At 43.0% G+C, this 23,515-nt stretch overlaps 1 protein-coding gene across 1 annotated transcript in view; it reads left to right on the top strand.

The window, feature by feature from the left end:
• Nucleotides 1-460: 460 nt before the first annotated feature.
• Nucleotides 461-23,515, top strand: part of ELAVL4 (ELAV like RNA binding protein 4) — a 106,928-nt gene continuing 83,873 nt past the window's right edge. The window contains exon 1 of the mRNA XM_084637210.1: nt 461-622. Within this exon, the coding sequence (XP_084493336.1) occupies nt 605-622 (18 nt within the window). The 5' untranslated portion in view covers nt 461-604. The remainder of the gene's footprint in view (nt 623-23,515) is intronic.

Here is a 23,515-nt window from a genome sequence, read left to right as displayed (position 1 = left end):
ATCATTTTTTTTTTAATAGAACTGCCACAAATCTGAGAAATGGTCCCCAGAGAGTCTTCCTGGTAAACATTTTCTCAGCATTTCCGCCTCCCGCCTTCAGGAGGGCCCACACCCGCCTCCAGGGTTTGTTTTTCTCCTTTTCCCTGAGGTCGGAGGCGATTCCCTCACCCACGCGTGCAAACCGCCAGGAAACTATCTAGCCATGTGTCTGGCAAAGGATCATTCAAACCCCATGCTGGAGAGGTGGGGTGGGAAGGGGAGCCCTTGGGAGGGACCCACTGTTAACAGAGACGACGGGGGAGATTGCCCGGGCCACGCTCTCTCCGACACTCGGAGGCCGGCCTCGCTCTGCCCCTCCCCAGGCAGGCAGGCGCCGGAACCTCGCGCTGGGTTTGGGCGCGCTCCTTCGCCCGCCCCGGGTCCACGCGCTCTCTGCGAACGTTCCGTGGCGTTCCACGCCCCGCCGCAGACAGGGCCCAGCGCGTGGCAACGTGTGGCCCCGCGGCTTCGGAAGCTCGCGCCGCCGCCGGCCGCGGAGCCACGTGCGCCCTTCGAGAGCCATCCCCGACCCTCCTGCCCTCCCGCTCACGCCAGTCTCCCGAAAATGCGTCTGAAAAGCCAGGTAACGCCCCCCCCCGGGCTCTACGGGTGGCCCGTGCCGCGAGCACCCCGCAACCTAGTCCCATCTGGGTGGGGAGAAAGGGGGGGCATCTGTATTCATCGACTAACGCCCTCCCACGTAGATACTGGGGTGGGGGGATTTTTTTAAAAGAATATTCATTTGGGGGGCGGGTATGTGTTTTGAAAGCCTGTGCAGTTTGAACCCCCACCCCCCTTTAGGGGAGGAGAATGTGCCAACCCCCCTTCTCCACCCACGCACCCCCACCTTACAGCTGGCTTCCCACCTCTGCAGGAATCCCTCTTGTGACTTTAAAAACTAGTTTCTTCAGGAAACTTTCCCCCCAACTCTCCTGGCCTTCATGCCCCTTTCTGGAAGAGGCAGGACAAAGGGAGGGGAAAGCAGAAGGGCTACAGCAGGTGCTCTCTGCTTCTGCCTGCAAAGACTTGTTTGCCAGAGCACTGATGAGCTTAAAAAAAAGGTTAAGGGAACATTGAATTTAATTGCTGGAGCCTCTGGGTTACTTCTTTTTTCTTGTCCCACCATGTTTTGTAGTAGTCCACTTGTTCCAAGAATGTATGTGGAAGAGAATTTTGCTGACAGGACGGTGATCTCAGCCACCCGATCCATCCGTTACCCTTTTTCCATCAGTCAGGAATATCAGTTCAGCCATTTTCTTAATTTAGACTCTGATCTAATAAACTCTTACACAGGAATAATTCCTGTGAGCTAAAATTCTTCAAGTTAAGCCCATTCATGTTTTTTTGGAGGATTCAGACTTGTCTCTAGTCCTTTGTGTTGTTAAGTCTGAAAGATCATTTTCAATGGGAAGGTTTTTCTTTTAACTTTGGGTTTAACTTCAAGGGGGACAAGGAGAATAAGGTAGTACCTTTTAGTGGACCAGCTTCTGTTGATGAAAGAGACAAGCTTTTGAGTTTCACAGAGCTTTTCTTCAGGTGGATCTGGGCACACCACTATTCACTTACTGACTGTGGAAACTTTGAGTAGAGCTGCACATGATGGCAGAATTCATGTTTGATATCTTAGCAGGGAGCACACATTTCTTATTCCAGTGTTTGTTGATTAAGTTGGTCAGTCCTCACTCTGAGGCCTTATTGAGGTTTCTGTGTTATCTTTCTATATTATATGGAAGACCACATAATATTTCAGACAGGGGTTCTCAAACTGTGGGTTGGGACCCCCAAGTGGGTCACAAGCTCATTTTAATGGGGCTGCCAAGGCTGGTGTTAGCCTTGCTGGGGCCAGGGGCCGAAGCCCAAGCCCCACTGCCCAGGGCAAAGGTTACATGCCCCCTGCCCAGGGCAGAAGACCTTGGGCTTCAGCTTTGCCCTCCCTCCCCTGTGCCCGGGGCGGCAGAGCTCCGGTAGGCTTGGTCTTTGGTTTCCCATCCTGGGGTCGTATAGTAATTTTTGTTGTCAGAAGGGGGTCAAGTGAGTTTGTAATGAAGTTTGAGAACCGCTGATTTATTACATACTGGCTATTCAATTTTGGGCCAAAATGTAGCCTTTTTGTTTGAAAAGAGGCGAGGGAGAGCAAATTAAGATGTTGATTTTTGTAAAATTAAAAAATATTTCCTTCCATTTTTTAATTTTTATGGTTTGTTCCCTTGCATTGTTGGAATCTTAAGTGCAAGAACACTGTGCTAGTAAATGAGAAGCATAGCATGCAACAGACTCAAAGCAACAATGAAATTGACAAAAAGAAGAGGAGTACTTGTGGCACCTTAGAGACTAACCAATTTATTTGAGCATGAGCTTTCGTGAGCTACAGCTCACTTCATCGGATGCATACTGTGGAAACTGCAGAAGACATTATATACACAGAGACCATGAAACAATACCTCCTCCCACCCCACTCTCCTGGTAATAGCTTATCTAAAGTGATCATCAAGTTGGGCCATTTCCAGCACAAATCCAGGTTTTCTCACCTCCCCACCCCCGTCCAAAAACCACACACACAAACTCACTCTCCTGCTGGTAATAGCTTATCCAAAGTGACCACTCTCCTCACAGTGTGTATGAAAATCAAATGAAATTGACAGTCTGCTTTTACTGTACAAGCTGAGTGAAATGCAGAACAGCGAAGTAAGCATAAATAGAGAAAAGTAAATTAGATTTTTAAAGTAGGTAATGTTTGAAGATGTTAGAAAGTTATCACATTTAATTCATTGATAATACTCTGAGGTGTTTCGGGAACAGATAAGGAAAGATCATACCAAAATAATTTGTGACACTTAAAAAAAAAAATCAGTTCGATTGTGAAACTTATTTGCTATTCAGAGGAATCATAGAATCATAGAATATCAGGGTTGGAAGGGACCCCAGAAGGTCATCTAGTCCAACCCCCTGCTCGAAGCAGGACCAATTCCCAGTTAAAGCAGGACCAATTCCCAGTTAAATCCCAGCCAGGGCTTTGTCAAGCCTGACCTTAAAAACCTCTAAGGAAGGAGATTCTACCACCTCCCTAGGTAACGCATTCCAGTGTTTCACCACCCTCTTAGTGAAAAAGTTTTTCCTAATATCCAATCTAAACCTTCCCCACTGCAACTTGAGACCATTACTCCTCGTTCTGTCATCTGCTACCATTGAGAACAGTCTAGAGCCATCCTCTTTGGAACCCCCTTTCAGGTAGTTGAAAGCAGCTATCAAATCCCCCCTCATTCTTCTCTTCTGCAGGCTAAACAATCCCAGCTCCCTCAGCCTCTCCTCATAAGTCATGTGTTCCAGACCCCTAATCATTTTTGCTGCCCTTCGCTGGACTCTTTCCAATTTATCCACATCCTTCTTGTAGTGTGGGGCCCAAAACTGGACACAGTACTCCAGATGAGGCCTCACCAATGTCAAATAGAGGGGAACGATCACGTCCCTCGATCTGCTCGCTATGCCCCTACTTATACATCCCAAAATGCCATTGGCCTTCTTGGCAACAAGGGCACACTGCTGACTCATATCCAGCTTCTCGTCCACTGTCACCCCTAGGTCCTTTTCCGCAGAACTGCTGCCTAGCCATTCGGTCCCTAGTCTGTAGCTGTGCATTGGGTTTTTCCGTCCTAAGTGCAGGATCCTGCACTTATCCTTATTGAACCTCATCAGATTTCTTTTGGCCCAATCCTCCAATTTGTCTAGGTCCTTCTGTATCCTATCCCTCCCCTCCAGCGTATCTACCACTCCTCCTAGTTTAGTATCATCTGCAAATTTGCTGAGAGTGCAATCCACACCATCCTCCAGATCATTTATGAAGATATTGAACAAAACCGGCCCCAGGACCGACCCTTGGGGCACTCCACTTGATACCGGCTGCCAACTAGACATGGAGCCATTGATCACTACCCGTTGAGCCTGACAATCTAGCCAGCTTTCTACCCACCTTATAGTGCATTCATCCAGCCCATACTTCCGTAACTTGCTGACAAGAATACTGTGGGAGACCGTGTCAAAAGCTTTGCTAAAGTCAAGAAACAATACATCCACTGCTTTCCCTTCATCCACAGAACCAGTAATCTCATCATAAAAGGCGATTAGATTAGTCAGGCATGACCTTCCCTTGGTGAATCCATGCTGGCTGTTCCTGATCACTTTCCTCTCATGCAAGTGCTTCAGGATTGATTCTTTGAGGACCTGCTCCATGATTTTTCCAGGGACTGAGGTGAGGCTGACTGGCCTGTAGTTCCCAGGATCCTCCTTCTTCCCTTTTTTAAAGATTGGCACTACATTAGCCTTTTTCCAGACATCTGGGACTTCCCCCGTTTGCCACGAGTTTTCAAAGATAATGGCCAATGGCTCTGCAATCACAGCCGCCAATTCCTTCAGCACTCGCGGATGCAACTCGTCCTGCCCCATGGACTTGTGCACGTCCAGCTTTTCTAAATAGTCCCTAACCACCTCTATCTCCACAGAGGGCTGGCCATCTCTTCCCCATTTTGTGATGCCCAGCGCAGCAGTCTGGGAGCTGACCTTGTTAGTGAAAACAGAGGCAAAAAAAGCATTGAGTACGTTAGCTTTTTCCACATCCTCTGTCACTAGGTTGCCTCCCTCATTCAGTAAGGGGCCCACACTTTCCTTGGCTTTCTTCTTGTTGCCAACATACCTGAAAAGTCCTTTGCACAGAAGCAAGCATTTACTCCATGAAAAACATTAGAAAAACATTGCCTAAATGCAAAATGAGTATCTGGCTTTGGTAGTGGGGAGGTCTTTCCATTCATGAGGAGGTATGAATGCTCCCCTGGATGATGGTGGTGTGGGTGTTTTACACTCGTCGCCAGCCCCAGATTTGGTGTTGGTAGCAAGGAACTGAGCTTATGTACTTCCATTTTTATTTACATTTCAAGGATTCTTGGGCATTCAGTTAACATTTTTTAACCAAATGCTAGAAAGGAAATTTTATAAGTTTATTACTAAGTGCTGGAAGAGCAATATCTCAAATTTAGAAGCTAGAACCCAAGTAGAATTTCAAGTTAAACCTATGGCTACAGAGCTGGTTTAAACAGTATGAGTTTTCATGAGAGCCTGGGTGGGGAGGAAGAAGGTATGTCTGCGCCAAAGGATCTGCCTAACTGGTTTGTAAACCTTGGGGGTGGAGGGGTGTCACCAATCTGATGTCTTTGCAAAGGAACCAAAAATGCTGCTACTGGTCCTGGGACCTGTCTTACTTTGGGAGCCGGGAGGAAATGTATACAGAGAACCACCATTGTTTGGGGCTGTTAGGGAATTCAAACTTGGAGATGGAAGAGCTATGGCCGATTGTCTCCCGGCTGTTCTGGGAGTAAATAGGACTCTTGATCTGTGTGTGTCATTTCTTTGTTTTGGGGGAGATAACTCACTTGTGTATCCCTCATGAGAAGTAAATGCAAAAGGACTGTTGAGGGTAAATAATTCCAAAACAACAAAATGGCAGCTCTGCTCCTATTTTGTATGACCTTTGTGAAGGGTAACTGGCTTCAAAGCCTGATTCTCCCACTCTTCGCAGGAAGGGCCTGAGTATGAACTCTGCAGCCTCGTGAAACCTGTGACATAGTCACTGTTGCTCTTGCTAGCTCAGGGCTCAGATTGTGCTGGTATGTGGCAGCATACTGAACCAAAACTTTTTTGGGGAATCCTTCAGCGTCTCCTAAATTTAAGATGGTAGTCTTAAAAGTTGTGTCTGGCCCTTGTGGTTGCAGAGATGACTTTCCAGATGAAGGCTATAGCAAATCTTCATCTAGATAGAAACAATAGATGTGAGAGACATATCAGCTTTACCAGTTTTGCTCAATGGGGTGCTGATGCTGAAGTCTGAAGATAAAAATGTTGACATTTAAGTTAACTATTTCACTGCTGATCATTTTGGCAGTAGCATCCAGATATTGTATGTGGAGCTTTCCCTTCTCTCCCACTCTGACTTCTGGGGCTATTACAGCTGGCAGTCAAAGGAGGAGGAAATAGCGCTTCATGTCCCCCTTATAGAATAAAGTCCATAGTGTATTTTTCTAAATAATTTTAGATTGTTTCTGCTATTTATTTTTTTCTGTTTGAGTTTCCATCAGTATGAATTGTTATACTCTACAAACAATTGACATGGGGACAGTTTTGAAGAGCAGCAAAGGTATTTCGAATGTGAATGTATCCATGTGGAAATGTGGGTGGGAGAAGTAAAACTCTTTTAATTTTCACAGTTGAAGTCCTGTTAGCTGTGCCTGCCTTTCAATCTTAGGGGAAGTACATTCCCAACAGTAAACCTGTGTGAAACTTTGTCTGCTTTCTAAGCTGTCCTAGCTACCTGGATAATGGTAAAACATCTTGCAGAATTCAGTACTGACAGATGCTGATATCTTTACATCTAATCAGTAGTAAATATGGACCCATTCAGTATGTTAAGGGTATTATAATTATATACATCATAATAGAGTAATCCTGTTCAGCACAGAAGGATGGCTGTATAAAAGGAAGTTAGTCACAAGAAGGCATAATTTTCATGTTATCACATAAAGTTAAACTTACGGGCAATTCTCTTTGGTTCTGCCGTATCTTTAAATGATTTTGCAATGGAAGAAACCCACTTTTAACAAAAAACAAAGAAAAAACCTGAGGATTTAACCAGCAAGCTAGAAAATGATGATTAAAAACTAATACTGACCAAAGAACTTCCTGATCGCTTACAATTAGCCTGTGTCCTTCATAGAACGGATCCAGAATTATTTTTCTTAGAAAGTACTGGATGTACGCCAATGGTTTTTTTAAAATAGCTCTTGCTGATTTTCTCTTACAATTTCTAATTAAAAGTTGAGATGTATTTGATAATTATGGTCTACCTATTTAGCATTTAGAAAAATGCTGCCTTAATACAGCACTGATCTTTCTCTGAGATCTTGCATGGTAGTTTTCCTTTGGGTTTAAAGGAAATGATGATCAGCCTTATACATGTTCTGTTTCCAGGTGCCAGTAAAAGAGACTCTTTGAAAACGATAGCTCAACAAACAGACGTTTAATGTTCTACTATGACCTACTACAGCTAGTCATAGATTGACTTTAAATTGCTGAGTGCTTAAAACCAGACCAAAATGCTAGTGAGTTTCTCGGGTTTCTTCAGTGGTTTGGTTTTGGGTTTTATTTTTCTTTGGTGGGGAAAGAGGGCTACAGTGGAGGATCTAAACAAATATATTTGTTGTTTGTAACCTATTTTTTGTCTATTTATTCCCCAAAACCTGTTTGTTGCTGATGTAACATGAAATCAAATAGAACATTTTTTTAATCTCTTGAAAGAAGGAAAATCATGCTGAAAGTCACTGTATATTATGTAGTATAAAGAGCATTACTTTGAGTCAGGCTTGGTGCCCCATTACCAAAAGGTGACTGTTACAAAATATTACAGTTGCTTATTCACATAATTGATGCAGGTTTGTGAAATTCCAAAAGTGTCTGTAGTCTTGTTGAAAGAATAAATTTATTTTTAAAAGATAAAAAGTTTTTAAAAGACCACATCAGTACTTCTTTAGAATTAGAAAAAATAATGATGTGAGCACTTCAGTACCCTGATGTGATTTTAAATTTGGTATAAGCTGGTGATTTGGGGGTTGTGACTGTTCATTTTCAGATTTGTTCTGTTTTAATACACTACCTTGACACTGAAAAGAAAAAGGCAAAATAAACAAAAACTATATTTTGCACTCTTGTTTTCTCTCTGCTGATTATGTAGCAACAGTAGTTAATTAACAGTATTATTCTCAGAGCTGTGCTGACATTATTGCCAGTATACTAGAAGGGAAGCAAATACAAGGCCATATACATTCTGCGTTCGATTAAAAGGGTGAAAAATATTTGTTTGCCAAGTTAAAAGGGAGAAAATAGAGATTAGACCATAGGACTAACAGTCAGGATTCTTGGGTTCTGTTCCTAGCTTTTTCCCAGATTCTCTTCGGGACCTTGAACAAGTCACTTAAGACTGTTCTACACTTAAGTTTTACTTGCATCGCTATGTCAGTTAGGGGCGTAATTTTTTTTTCTTTGTTTAAGGTGGTGGATTTGATTTAAATCACTAGTGAGGAAGACTCAATTTAATTATGGTTTTCTACATAAAAGTACATTCTTGTTAGTTGTTATAACCTTAGAAGGTACACACTATACATTTTTAAACAGTGATTTATACGGAAAACTTTTCAGATCAGTTTTACAGCTATATCAGAAAATGAATGATTGTTTGGTTATTTCATTTACCAAACGTAATTGAAGCAGACAGTTCACCTCCCAATGACTTCATAAATATCTCCAACAGATTAATCATTAATATTTGGAGGATTTTCTTGCCATGCTGTATTAGGAGGAGAACATCACCAGACAGACGTTTAAATTGTTTTAGTTAAATAAAACAACAATGTTAAGTATTCTGGATTTTTTTTTCAACAGCAAACATATAATATTATAAAAAAACAAGCATATGTCCCTCACTTCTCACATTTATTTCCAGACTTCTTCTGTTGTCCAGATCTGTTCCACCCCCAACAATCTTCTATTCATTGAAATTTTTGAAACTTTGAACTTTTAGAGAGAGGTAAGGGATTGACTCTGTGTACACAAATTTGCAGAGGGATAATAGAGTTAAGGTCTGTTATTTCTCACCTCTATATATTATTTATTTAAAAACATTTTTGCTGTTAACAAGCATGTTACTTCTGGAGAAACACATCCACAGTTTGAGACCTGCAAAACTAAACATCTCTGATGGTATCTTCTAGACTGAGCACTGAGTCAAACTGACTACTTTGGTAGTCAAAGATAGAAACCTAAATGATTTATACAGAAGGGCCCTGGAACCCCATAAGATTGGGTCCCTAATCCATGAACTATTGGAACTCATTTACAAAACTTTTCTTAAACATTACATGAATATATTGTCTCATGCTCTAGAATTAGAATTTATAATCCTTATTCCATGATGAGATATCTTTGAGCTATAATGTATCTTAATTAAACTATCTTTAGATAGGTTTTTTTCCTCAAAAACCTTTTTATCAAAACAATCATTGATTTTTATCCACCCTGTTTTTTAACCAACATAGCTATGCCAATGGAAGCCCACATGTAGATGCGTTTATACTGGTATAAACTCTATTGGTATGAGTGCTTTTTAACTGCATCCACACAAGAGGTTTGTTGTTATAGCTAACTGATGACTAAACCAGGAAAACACTCAGTGCTGATAAAGCCTTAAGGGGGCCTGATGTTTGTAAAGCCTGATTCAATTGATGTGATTTTAGGGTGGGACTTTCAAAGGAGCCTAAGGGAATCAGACCACCAATTCCCATTAACCCTCGTATGCCCCACTGAACATCTCTTAGTACTTATGTATCTGATTTGATGGTTCCTTCAGGTACTTGGGGCTTGTCTACACTGACAATTTACAGCGCTGCAACTTTCTCGCTCAGGGGTGTGAAAAAACACCCCCCTGAGCACAGCAAGTTTCAGTGCTGTAAAGCGCCAGTGTAAACAATGCACCAGCACTGGGAGCCGTACCTTTCGTTGAGGTGGGAGAGGCACTGTGCCGTGACCACACAAGCCACGTTAAAGCGCTGCCAGTGTAGACTAGCCCTTAGACTTGTGTAATTTTCTGATCCTCTGTGTCCCAGTTGAGTTGTTTATAAGATGCAGAACTCTTGCCTGTGGAGTGTTTGAGAACACTGGATGAAAGGCCGTAGATAACTGAAAAGTGATATTATTATGACATGCTCCAAGACCCCTCTTCATTTCTTCCGTAATACAGTTAGCCTAATGGTAGCAAAAAGCACCCCCTGGATATACAGACAGAAATAAATTCAAGTTTGTGGCCCTTCACGGGTTCTCAAAGACCTTGCTGTGAGAGTAAGTGTATTTCGCTGGTTGGTCAGGAGAGGCCTAAATCTTGGTACAAGGAGAGTCAATGCCATACTTTCCTAATTTGCTCTGTTGTGAGGAAGCTCAAGGCTAGTGAATTTGGAAGAGTCAGTGCCAAAACCTTTGGAGTAATTTGATTGGTGGTGCCTCTTTACTCATATGAGATCAGTGAATGACCTTGCAGCTTCAGAGATTTAAAAAAAAAAAAAAAAAAAAAGTATTTTTCAAGTTAGTAATGTTCTGAATGCTCCTCTTACACAGGTCATCTGGGTTCAGAGCATTATTCTAAAGTTGCAGGATTGTGTAATATTATATGCAGGTAGCCTTTAAAACATGGGTTTATGGAGAGGTGAAATAGTATTTCTGTCAGTGTCTTGTATAACACTGCCAAAGGCTGAGTGAGAAGTTCAGCAGCAATAAATCCTGCCTATGTAGAGTGAGACTTCATGCCGTGCTAGAGAGCTCCAGTCCATCAGATAGACTTCACAGGCAATGGAAATTGCCTTTATTCTTTTAAATGACTCGACATCTCTTCTTTCTCCAATCCGTCCTATTTTCCCACCATCGTATGCTGACTCAACAGTAAGGCTATGTGTAGTTACATGCCACAGTGAAACGCATGCTGTGTCCACATGATGGTGTGTAGCTGTGTGTGTCAGTGAAAGGCTCTGGCAGAGGAGAGACAGCAGGGAAAGGCTTCAGCCTCTCACTGGTTGGAGCCTTTCCATTCTGCCAGAGTTTCTCTGCAGCAGGGAGCTGGCAGAGCCTTTCCACACTGCCTCCCCTCCTCCAGAGCCTTTCTTCGCTGCTGGAGTCTTCCTGCGATGGATAAAGGCTCCTGCAGCAGGACACTACACTGTTAAAAATAGCAGTGTTGATTGAGAGGCACAACTTGGGCAAAAAGAGAGCTGTGTAGCCCACAACCTTTGGGCATTACTTTACTCTCCTAAGCTGTGCCTCACTGTCTGCGCTGCTGGTGGGCTACACAAGTATGTATGCTACATACTGCCGAAAGAAGCATACAGTGTAGATGCACCTTAACTCTCAGGCCAGCCAGGTTTCCACTTCATCAGCAGGACCTTAAAGGGAGAGAACTTGCTGTCCGTCCACATGTCCCACAGCTGGCAGGGTGACTGTAGGGGTGAGAAACTCACTGCCTGGCCCAGATATCTTCTTCTGGTAGCAGAAGGGAAGGAAGCTAATAGCCAGGCTTCCCCTCTCTATTCTTCCCCACCCCCCTTTTATGCTCTGACCTTGTATGCTGTGACAGCATAGAACACACCCCGCCACTCCCCTTACACAGATGGTCTAGTTAATGAGTAAATTTCTGAAGGAAGTAGAAATGTGAATCAGGGTGATTAACATAACATCCATTGCTACATTTAAAAATCAGATCAAAAAGTAAATGCAGGAGCTCTGTGTAGGATGTTTTATGGGTCTTTTTTTTAAAAAAAATTCTATCGAGACTTTTAGATGGTCTCTTCCCCTCCCCCCCAAGTGTTGGGGCTGGGGAGGGGGGTTTCAAGATGTTAATCATCCACTAAATGCTTTCAGAGATTAATTAAGGCTGTACAGATTATTGTCCTCCTACCATCCATGTTCTCTAAAATCAAGTTTCTTCACCTCCTGTCCTCGGTGAAAGGCTCTTTTTCCTGTCTGCGCAGTTATGCCTTTCACTTTTTAAGCTTTTCTTGTTGGTTTTATGATTCCCTCCTCCCTATCCATTCTGTTGATACTCTTATTTACAGTCACATCACCCAGCAAGATGAAGGGAAGTTTGAAACCCTTTCCTGTAAAGCTTTTCACAGGGACAGAGTAATCCTGCCTGCAGACTCTGGTTTCTTTCCTGTTGAAATTTCAGACACTCATTTAAGAGAGGAAATGGTTTTCCTCTGTGTTTTAGAACCTGTTCTTCTGATGAGGACACATTGAGGTACAAACTAGACATTAGGAAGGAACTTGAAATACTGGGCCCAATCCTCAGTTAGAATTTCACAGTGAAAGTCCAGGTGATGTGCAAAGGTGGCTTTCACACTAATTTACATTCCCCTGATTCTCCTGCTGCTCTGTGTAGGCTGTTTCTTCTGCAGCCTCTTCCCACTGAAGCCTCCTCTCTCTGTCCATTTCAACCCAACATAAGAGAGCCAAAAATGCAGTTTAGGATGAGTGTGCCATTGGGGATGTCAGAATCATAGAAGAGTAAGGTTGAAAGAGACCTCAAAGCAGGACCAACACCAACTAAATCATCCCAGCCAGGGCGTTGTCAAGACTGGCCTTAAAAACCTCTAAGCTTTGAGATTCCACCATCTCCATAGGTAACCCATTCCAGAGCTTCACCACCCTCCTAGTGAAATAGTGTTTCCTAATATCCAACCTAGACCTCCCCCACTGCAACTTGTAGACCATTGCTCCTTGTTCTGTCATCTGCTACCATTGAGAACAGCCGAGCACCATCCTCTTTGGAACCCCCCTTCAGGTAGTTGAAAGCTGCTATCAAATCCCACCTCACTCTTCTCTTCTGCAGACTAAACAAGCCCAGTTCCCTCAGCATCTCCGCATAAGTGATGTGCCCCAGCCCCTTAATCATTTTTGTTGCCTTCCACTGGACTCTCTCCAATTTGTACACATCCTTTCTGTAGTGGAAGGCCCAAAACTGGACATGGTACTCCAGATGTGGCCTCACCAGTGCCGAATAGAGGGAAATAATCACTTCCCTTGATCTTCTGGCAGTGCTTCTACTAATGCAGCCCAATATGCCGTTCGCCTTCTTGCCAACAAGGACACACTGCTAACTCATATCCAACTTCTCATCCACTGTAATCCCCGGGTCCTTTTCTGTAGAATTGCTGCGTAGCCAGTCGGTCCCCAGCCTGTAGCAGTGCATGGGATCCTTCTGTCCTAAGTGCAGGACTCTGCACTTGTCCTTGTTGAACCTCATTGGATTTCTTTTGGCCCAATCCTCCAATTTGTCTAGGTCACTCTGGACCCTATCGCTACTCTCCAGCATATCTATCTCTCCCCCATCTTAGTGTCATCTGCAAACTTGCTGAGGGTGCAATCCACACCATCATCCAGATCATTAATAAAGGCAGGTTTCAGAGTAACAGCCGTGTTAGTCTGTATTTGCAAAAAGAAAAGGAGTCCTTGTGGCACCTTAGAGACTAACCAATTTATCTGAGCATAAGCTTTCGTGAGCTACAGCTCACTTCATCGGATGCATACTGTGGAAAGTACACGAGATCTTTCTATACACACAAAGCATGAAAAAATGGGTGTTTACCACTACAAAAGGTTTTCTCTCCCCCCACCCCACTCTCGTGCTGGTAATAGCTTATCTAAAGTGATCACTCTCCTTATAATGTGTATGATAATCAAGTTGGGCCATTTCCAGCACAGATCCAGGTTTTCACCCCCCCCCCATAAGCTATTACCAACAGGAGAGTGGGTTTGTGCGGGGGAGGGGGGGGTGAAAACCTGGATCTGTGCTGGAAATGGCCCAACTTGATTATCATACACATTATAAGGAGAGTGATCACTTTAGATAAGCTATTACCAGCACGAGAGTGGGGTGGGGGGAGAGAAAACCTTTTGTAGTGGTAAACACCCATTTTTTCATGCTTTGTGTGTATAGAAAGATCTCGTGTACTTTCCACAGTATGCATCCGATGAAGTGAGCTGTAGCTCACGAAAGCTTATGCTCAGATAAATTGGTTAGTCTCTAAGGTGCCACAAGTACTCCTTTTATCATTAATAAAGATGTTGAACAAAACCGGCAAGAATACTGTGGAAGACTATATTAAAAGCTTTGCTAAAGTCAAGATATATCCCGTCCACTGCTTTCCCCACATCCACAGAGCCAGTTATCTCATCATGGAAGGCAGTCAGCTTGGTCAGGTATGACTTGCCCTTGGTGAATCCATGTTGACTGTTCCTGATCACCTTCCTCTCCTCCAAGTGCTTCAAAATGGTTTCCTTGAGGACCTGCTCCATGCTTTTTCCGGGGACTGAGGTGAGGCTAACCAGTCTCTAGTTCTCTGGGTTCTCCTTCCCTTTTTTAAAAGATGGGCACTATATTTGCCTTTTTCCAATTATCCGGGACCTCCCCTGATCGCCACGAGTTTTCAGAGATAATGGCCAATGGCTCTGCAATCACATCCACTTCCCATTCTCCTCACTGGCACCCCTCTTCCTCTGTTAAATCTGCAACGGGGATCATGTGTGGCATGAGCCCTCTCGTTAGCTCTGCAGCCCTGGAGGATGACCCTTATGGTGGGCTGGTTTTGGGGGGCAGATTATTTCTTTGTTGGTGGGCAAAGAAGATATGCTCGGGAAAGAGGCCTCTTGAACACTCACAATCTTTCCATAAAAGCAATCTCTTATTTCGTTGTATTTGAGGATGTGAAGGGGTTCTGCGGTTTTATCGAGGGCTTTAACTAAGTGGATTAAGGGTTGATGGTGTTTTTAGAGATTATTCTGTCAGGGTAATGTGAGCTTCTTGGGCAGAAGGAAGAGGCACACACTTTGGAAACTTTCACACTTCCATTTTCAGTACATAGGTCCATATTTTAAAAAAAAAATGCTTGAATTTAGACTCCTAAATAAGTGGCATGATTTTCGAAGTGTTGAGTCCTCAGTAGTCCCCAGCAATGTCAGTGGAAATTATTGGTTAATATTTTGATTGCATTTTACATTTATATGATGCCTTTAATCCAAAAGGTCCCAAACCACTTCACAAACTGAAATTTCCATGTTAGCTGCTAAAGCGCACTGTTGTATAGTGCACAGTCATACTGCTTGACACTGTAGGACAGAAGGTAAAAGATACCCTATGCAGTTTCAATTTCAGGGAAGAACTGAGAGGGAAGAGAATAAGTACATTCATTGGAATTTTGCTGGGGCACCAACACTGAAAGTTTTTCTCTGAAAAGTGCTGTAGGATAATTTCTACCGTTAAGACAGCCCTATGCTTATGGAAATTTTAAAAACAGGCTAACATCTCCTCTTAATATTAAAGGTTTTTTAAAATATAAATTTTCTTTACTTGGTAGGCCAACAGCTGTTACTGGCTCTCCCATGAAACACATTTTAAAAAGTGTATTTTCACCTCATGCACTGTAATATTTTTAGGTTCCATTGCATATCTTTGGAACAATGTTAAAAATAGAGCTCTTCTAGTTTGTTAGGTGAGTGTTCAATAAGGGATCTTTAAAAATGTCGGAAGTACAATTAAGCTTTATCTGAACAGATCAGAGTATGTCTAGGCACAAGTTCGAAAGCATCCAGTGATACTATTAAAAGAAAGATTGCTTGTTGTTGCATTGGGGAATCCCTATAAAACTTCAGGAAAATTGCCAGAAAGAATATAAATGCATTCCAGCAATGGAATGAGAGATGCTTAACCTATCCAGCCACTAGCCACCGCCTTCCAGTTTTTCAGCGTAGCTATTTTGATATGATTGTTGCCTTGGACAGTCATAAGTTATAGTGGAACTAATTTATATTTGGGGCTCCTGCTGTTTTGCAGCTGCGGAATTTGCTGAGAATTGTGTTCCAGAATCCAAGCAGCTCATTTTAAAACAAAATCATGATTGTGAGGGAACCTTTGATAATAAGCCACACAGCCTCGTTTTTGAAAAGGTGGGAAAGCAGCTTGCATCCTTCAAGACAAACCCAGCTATTACTAGAGCTGCTCTGTAGAGATCAACCTAAACCATCTAGATTTTACTTTGAGGATGCAATACAAGGCAGCACTGAAGGGCCTTAGCCTTGCCTTCAATTCTTTCTTCCTTCTACTAGCTGTCACTTCCATGGATCCAAGACCTTAAGAGGAACGTAAATTGTTATAACTAACAGTTGAGAGAGATGAGGACAATATTAGACCTTGTTCTCTTGGTAATCCACTTTCTTTTCGTTGCTGTCGTGGAGGCTGTTGACATATAGAATATCATTAAGACAGGCAAGGCTTGCCATTTCCTGCTGTTCGCCTCCCTGGTCTGGAGATTTTTGGCTCCAAACTTCATTTAAAGATTTGCTTTCTTCAAGGAGGTGCCCCTTGATGTAACCTAGATCACGCACTTCATGTGGTAAATACCAGGGCCTCAGTCCCATTTGAGAACCAGAGAAACCTAGAATATTCTTGAGCAAGAGCTCCTAGTACATGATTTCCTTGGTAGGTCCCCAGGCAAATTCCATCTTAAGCTCTTCAGATTTTGTTACCTCAAGCAATGTTTACATTCCATCAAATGCTATAAATGCTCCACCAGATCTAGGACAGCTTCTGAAAGAGAGGTCTTTTTCTCTCTGGAGAAGAGGCCCCTTACTCCTGAATGAGCAGGAGGAGGTCTCCTCTGCTTGGTGGATGTGATTATTCCCCTCTATTCGGGACTGTTGAGGCCACATCTGGAGTATTGCGTCCAGTTTTGGGCCCCCCCCCACTACAGAAAGGATGTGGACAAATTGGAAAGAGTCCAGCGGAGGGCAGTGAAAATGATTAGGGGGCTGGGGCAAATGACTTATGAGGAAAGGCTGAGGGAACTGGGCTTGTTTAGTCTGCAGAAGAGAAGAGTGAGGTGGGATTTGATAGCAGCTTTCAACTACCTGAAGGGGGGTTCCAAAGAGGATGGAGCTCGGCTGTTCTCAGTGGTAGCAGATGACCGAACAAGAAGCAATGGTCTCAAGTTGCAGTGGAGGAGGTCTAGATTGGATATTAGGAAAAACTGTTTCACTAGAAGGGTGTTGAAGCACTGGAATGGGTTACCTAGGGAGGTGGTGGAATCTCCTTCCTTAGAGGTTTTTAAGGCCTTGACAAAGCCCTGGCTGGGATGATTTTGTTAGTGTTGGTCCTGTTTTGAGCAGGGGGTTGGACTAGATGACCTCCTGAAGTTTCTTCCAACCATAATCTTCTATGATGCTGTCCATCATAGGTCAAGACTACTGTACATAATCTGGTCCTTCCTGTCCTCTGAAAAGGCAATACTTTCTCTCACCTTGGAGCACTTGCTTACCCACTTAAGGAGGAAAGAGCAATTTACCATCTCTGTTTCAAGATTTTCAAAAAGATAACGAAAGTGGGGGAAAGCACAATACCAGGGCTTAACTTCAAGTGTTTAAATCAACTCACCCAGTTCAAGATGGAGGCCCTCCAATCAATGTGAGTAGTCATAGAACTGGTGGAATGTCTTATGTTGTTAGACTGGAAGACTTGTACCCTTCAGATATGGATCTTGAAAGTTCACTAGAAGTACCTGGGATTTGCCATAATTTGCCATCTCTGTTTTGTTTCCTGTGAAAATCTCAATCATGCTGCTGCATTTATGGAATCTGATCTGTGAAAAACTGGGGGAGGGAGATATGGTTAGTTCACAGGAGTGGGAGTATCTGACTCCTGAATTCTAATCTAGCCTGTGACACTGATCTTCTGCAACCTGGGACAACTCTCTCAATCTCTACCATTATTTGTCCATCTGTAAATTGTACATAATCCACCCAATACCCTTTATTATTTAATTGATACTTGTAGAGTGCTTTTCAATAAGATTGGTGCACATTGAGGCACAGTGTAAAGCTTACTTGTGCAATTAGGCCATTTATAAACTTCTATTTTTTCACTACTGTAGAATGACTTGCATTCGTTTTTAGGGTACACAGTGATGATTTTTTTTTTTAATTGAGTCAATGATGGGGTTGACACAGATGTGGCTGTGAGCTGTTCTTTAATATACAATTATGAGATTTCATGACAGTAGACACAAAATATATGAATATAAATAAAACATGCTATATAAGTACTAAGCATTATTAATTTTCCAGGATATTCATAGTTATATAGTTCCTGAGGCATATTATCCTCCTTATTATTCTGTTCTGTGTCTCTTCCAGTATCCTTCCTGTACTGAAGATGTGGCCTTGCCAGCCATTTGCACACTGCATGACAATCTCTTCTGATTTCTGTTTTGTCCCTCTGTTCTGATGTATTCTGGTATCCTGCTGCTGGACATCCTGTTTCTTTCCTTCCAGCATTTTCCATTGGAATATTTTCTTGATCACCTTGTTACATCTTGTAAACAAAAGCACATTAGTCCCCATTTTCAGTCTTCAGCTTTCTCCTCATTACTAAGATTTCTTGGTTTAGGTATTCTATAGTACTAATTTATCACTTTAGGTCAGCTGACATTTCCATTCTTGTTCTGAGCCCAAAGATGAATTTTTGGGGAAAGTATAGGCCAAATCTCTTAAGCTGCTGTTGAGTTTGGTAAGTTTGGGGCAGAGGAACTTTTCACACTTCAAGAAAACCATTTGCTCAGACAAGAACAGATTAAAAATGACTGAACTTTGCATGTGAATCTTTCTAGTAGTCTAGATTTCTTTGATGACTAGTTCATTTAGTTATTTACAAGCAGATACATTAAAACAATTCAGTGATTAACCTGTGAACACTTTTTTTCATTTTGTGTACTATAGGTACTTTGCCAACAGTAGAAGCAGCAGTGCTTGCTATGGTATATTAACATCTATATAGAAAGTTTTTAGCTTTCTCCACTGGCAGAGTTCATTCTGCTTATAAATCCTGGAATGGCAAAGTGTGTCATTTACAATGTCTGCTGGTGAATCCAAGCTTCAATAGCTCTAGATTTAAAAGGGAAAAAAACCCCATGGAATTGAAAATATAAAAATGTTGTTTACTTGTAATACTAAGGTTAAATCGTTAGGAAGTGGAAGAATGTATATGTCTCATTGCAATATTTAACTTGGCTAGTTATATCAGTTACTTCTTGTTTTCCTGTGTTTCCTTTTGAATGCGTGCTTTAATAAAATGTATTAAATGCATATCAGACATACAGAACAAGCAATATGACTGAGGCCTGGTCTACATGACACAGGTTGACGCAAGGTGGGTCAAGTAAGCAGGAAGTTGCCCCTTTGCTTTAAAGCCCTGCGAACTGGCACTGTGCTCTATCAGTCCCAAGCAGAAGAGAGACTGTAGTGCTTACAACTTTTGGGGATCAAGGGGAGTGAGTTCAGTATCTTACGTTTCAGTTTCTCTCGTGAATACACTGACAGTGGTAGCTCTGTGTGTTGTGTCTGCAGCTGCTGCATTGTGGCTGTGATGTTGCACCTCCTAATGCTTTATGGAAATATGCTTATGAATGTAAATATGACATAACTGGAATATGTTTTATGCTCCATATGCCATGTAACATATCTCTGCAAAGGTTATGATCTACTGAATATATTCATCCTATTTGTATGCATGTATCATTTTTGTATTCAAAGTTATGAATATTGGCTGTGTACTTGTTTGATTTTAAGTAGCCTTAGTAAGGCATTTGGTCAGCTTCTTTAGAAAGGAATTTGCAAGTTAAGTGCCCAATCAAGAAACACTTAATGGACAATGGATCTTGGAAGACTCCAATCCACATAAGAAGTCTACTTGAGGACGTTTAAGGTAGCATGTGAACAATGGCTGCTACCTGTAAGTTCTGATTCATGCATGGACATGTGACTCCAAAACTCCATTTTGTAGCTGGATTCTACACAGGGGGAGAGAGGGTGTCCCCCAACAAGAGAGTCTATTTAAACCCCTGGGAGACCCCTCCATTTTGTCTTCAGCTGGCTCAAGGGATAGTCTCTCCACCCCCCAAAGGATACCTGAAGGAAAGTGGAACAAAGGACAGTAACCACGGGGGTATGAGTGATTGTTGGACCCAGACTAGAAGGAGCCTAGTCTGAAAAAGAATTTTACTGGAACATCTCTGAGGGTGAGAGTTCATCTGTAACCATTGTCTTACTGTATTAGGTTTAGATTTGCGTGTTTTATTTTGTTTGGTAATTTACTTTGTTCTGTCTGTTTTACTTGGAACTACTTAAATCCTATTCTTTGTATTTAATAAAATCACCTTTTACTTTTTTACTTAATTAATTAACCCAGAGTATGCATTAATACCGGGGGAGGGGCAAACAGCAGTGCATATCTCTCTATCAGTGTCATAGAGGGCTAACAGTTTATGAGTATTATGGATGTATTTGGGGTTTGGACCCCATTGGGAGCTGGGCATCTGAGTGTTAGAGACAGGAACACTTCTTAAGCTGTTTTCATTTAACCCTGCAGCTTTTAGGGGACATGGTTCAGACCTGGGTCTGGGTTTGCAGCAGGCTAGCATGTCTGGCTCAAACCATGCAGGGCACTGAAGTCCCAAGCTGCCAGGGGAAACAGGCTCTGGGGTAGTCTCTGCACATCAGTTGGCAGTTCCCAAGGGGTTTTCTGTGATCCAAACCATCATAGCGGCCTTCAGAATTTCCCTCTTCACACTCATGGAACTCTTGAGCCAGACAAGGAGAAGAAAGAAGGGTCTCAGGATGACTTGTTCCAGGAGATCCTGCAAGCCATTGCTGCATCAGGGAACGAGCCCAGGGCTTGAAGAATCACCCTTGCAGACAACATGGTCTAGCTTAGAGGAGAAAGGAAAAGGAGAGGGGCGTGCCGCAGGAGTTGCTTGCGCTTCTCAGACAGCAAACAGAGATGCTACAGACTCTGGTGGACCTGTAGGTTCAACAATCCTATGCTCGCCTCCGTCTCCAGCCCATATCGGGATCTCGCTATACCTACCACCACCCAACATCCCACATGGCATGAGGGGTCAGTGCACTACTCTTATCACTCCTCCAAGGGGACATTGCAGAAAATAACAGCTTCACATATACCAACCGTGTCTCACAGATCACCGTATGTGTACCTGAAATGGAAATGACTGTTCTTTCCTCTTCAAAAGTTCTGTTCGGTTAATTTATTAAGTTTTATTAAGTTCTGAATTTTTTTTATTTGCTGGTTCATGTTACGGAATAAAATTCTATTTTTTGGAACATAGTTCATCTTTCTTAGTTCATAATTTATGCTGGCTGGCAATGAACAGGTCTGACAGCAATCAATTTCCTGTTACTGCGCTGTGTCACAGAACCCATAACACCATTCAAAAACAATATTAATAGGTGCATTGACGATGTTAGATTCCTACATACACAGTAATCACTGCAAGATTAATTCCAGGCCACAAAAGAGAGAGGCCATGCAGATTGTATTACAGCAACACACACTGTTCTGGCTCACTATTAAAAAGGTCTTTCAAAGCCTCCCTGAGCCATATAGCTCTTCTAATAGCCCTTCTATCTGGCTGTTCAAATTCAGCAGACAGCTGCTCTACCTCCACAGCTGGGGGAAACGTTTCCCCCTTTGCTTCACAGATGCCATGCAGGACATAGCAGGCACCTATAACCATTGAGCTATTTTGCTCACTGAGATCCAATCTTGTAAATAAACAATGCCAGTGTTACTTACTCCTTCTCATAACCCAAGAACTAAGGGTTACCAAATGAAATTAATAGGCAGCAGATTTAAAACAAACCAAAGGAAGTGGGGGTTTTTTTGTTTTGTTTTTTACACAACCCACAGTCAACCTGTGGAACTCTTTGCCAGAGGATGTTGTGAAGGCCAAGACTATAACAGGGTTCAATAAATAACTGGATAAGTTATGGATGATAGGTCTATCAATGGCTGTTAACCAGGATGGACACGGATGATGACCCTAGCCTCTGTTTGCCAGAAGGTCGGAATGGGCAATGAGATGGATCATTTGATGATTATCCATTCTGTTCATTGCCTCTGGGGCACCTGATATTGGCCACTGTTGGAAGATGAGCTAGATGGATCTATGCCAGATGATCTGACCTGGTATGGCAGTTCTTTTGTTCAGTGACCAAAGGCACATTCTGCTGTCATTCTGCACCTGCTGAGTCTGTAGTTGAAGTGCTCCTTTGTGCCATCGAGCTGACTGGTGTACGGCTTCATGAGCCGTGGGGGGGGGGGGGGGTAGGCTGAGTTGTCTAGGATCACTATCGGCAATTCAATATTCCCAATGGTAATCTGGTCAAGAAAGAAAGTCCTTCCTTGCATCTTTTTGAGCAGTCTTTTATGTTCTTAAAGATGCACGTGTCATGCACCTTCCCTGATCAGCCCATACTGATGTTGGTAAAGCATCCCTGGTGATCCATCCTAGCTGCCCCCGGGGACCCCGCCCCCTGTCCAACCCCCACTGTCCCCTGACTCTCCTGACCCCTATCCACACCCCTGCCCCCAGACACCCCCCCCCGGGACTCCCATGCCTATCCAATACCCCAGGTTCCCCATCCCCTGACACCCCCCCCGAACCTCCGCCCCATCCAACTTCCCCTGTCCCCTGACTGCCCCGACCTTATCCACCCCCCTGCCCCAACTGCCCCCCTGGGACTCCCACCCCCTAGCCAATCTTCCCTGCCCCAACTGCCCCATCCACATCCCTGCCCATGCCTATCCAACTGCCCCCTGTTCCCTGACTTTCCCCGGGACCTCCTGCCCCTTATCCAAACCCTCTGCTCCCCACCCCCTTACCATGCTGCTCAGAGCAGCAGGAGCTTGCAACCACGCCGACAGGAGTGGCAGGCCAGAGCGCTGGCGGTGCAGCACACTGAGGCTGGGCGGGGGGGGGAGGAAGGACAGCAGGGGAGGGGTTGGGGGCTAGCCTCTCCACCCGGGAGCTCAGGGGCCAGGCAGGACAGTCTGCTGGCCGTAGTTTGCCCACCTCTGCTGTAAAGGGTCCAAATTACATACATCTCTTGAATAACATGAACACCCAGCACAGTAAGCTAAATGCTCCATATGTACAAAGAAGCTGAGTTGTGATTTCTGTGGGAACTGGTAAGTGAATCTCTTCAGTTTTGTGTGGCTAAATGCTTAATTTAGTGTCGTATTTATATAGGATTGTGGGGTTTTTTTGGTTGGATATCATTACATTCAGAACCTTCTGAATCAGGTAGCTCTGTATCCACAGCTAAAAAGAAACTGGACTTCCAGCGGGAGTCCTAGGATATTTCTCACACACACACACACACACGTTAAGAGAAATCACAGTGCACCTGATGGAACGTTCCATCACTATCAGAGCTTGCACAGCTGTCCACAGTTAGCGGTAGAATGAGAGGCAATAATGGCTTCTTACATAGCAGAGTGTGCAGATAAAACAAACAAAACTGCCAAACCAGCTTATTTCCTTATCTTCCAATACAATCTTACTCTCTTTTGCCTACTGCTTCTTCTTCTCTCAGCCAAGAATCCTACAATGTATCCTATTTTAGATGATCCCAAAAGCTTCTCTTTTTAATACGTGGTGTAGTTATACCAATTAGACCAACCCTAAATTTCTCAGCCTTCTTAAATACATGTGAATTCCTCAGTTTACCTTAAATACATATGAATTCCATAACCTTATAGAACAATTTACCTGAAAACCATTTTAGCATTGCCTAGTGCATTGTTTTTGATCACCTAGCTCTCTACTTAGTTTCCAGAGGGCAATCCGTTATTTATTTAAACCATTCAGTAGTTAAATTACACTATCTTCTTATACAGTTCTATACTGTACATTAATGGTTTGTTTAACCATAATTTTTAAAAATCTCACTGTTGTATGTGTTGCTTGCTTTTTTACTCAGCCTATTTGTTATT

This window comes from Lepidochelys olivacea (assembly GCF_965140295.1).
Source record: "Lepidochelys olivacea isolate rLepOli2 genome assembly, chromosome: 8".
Lineage (NCBI taxonomy): Eukaryota > Metazoa > Chordata > Testudines > Cheloniidae > Lepidochelys > Lepidochelys olivacea.
Note: the sequence above shows the minus strand (reverse complement) of the source record. Positions and strands in the feature narration are given on the sequence as shown.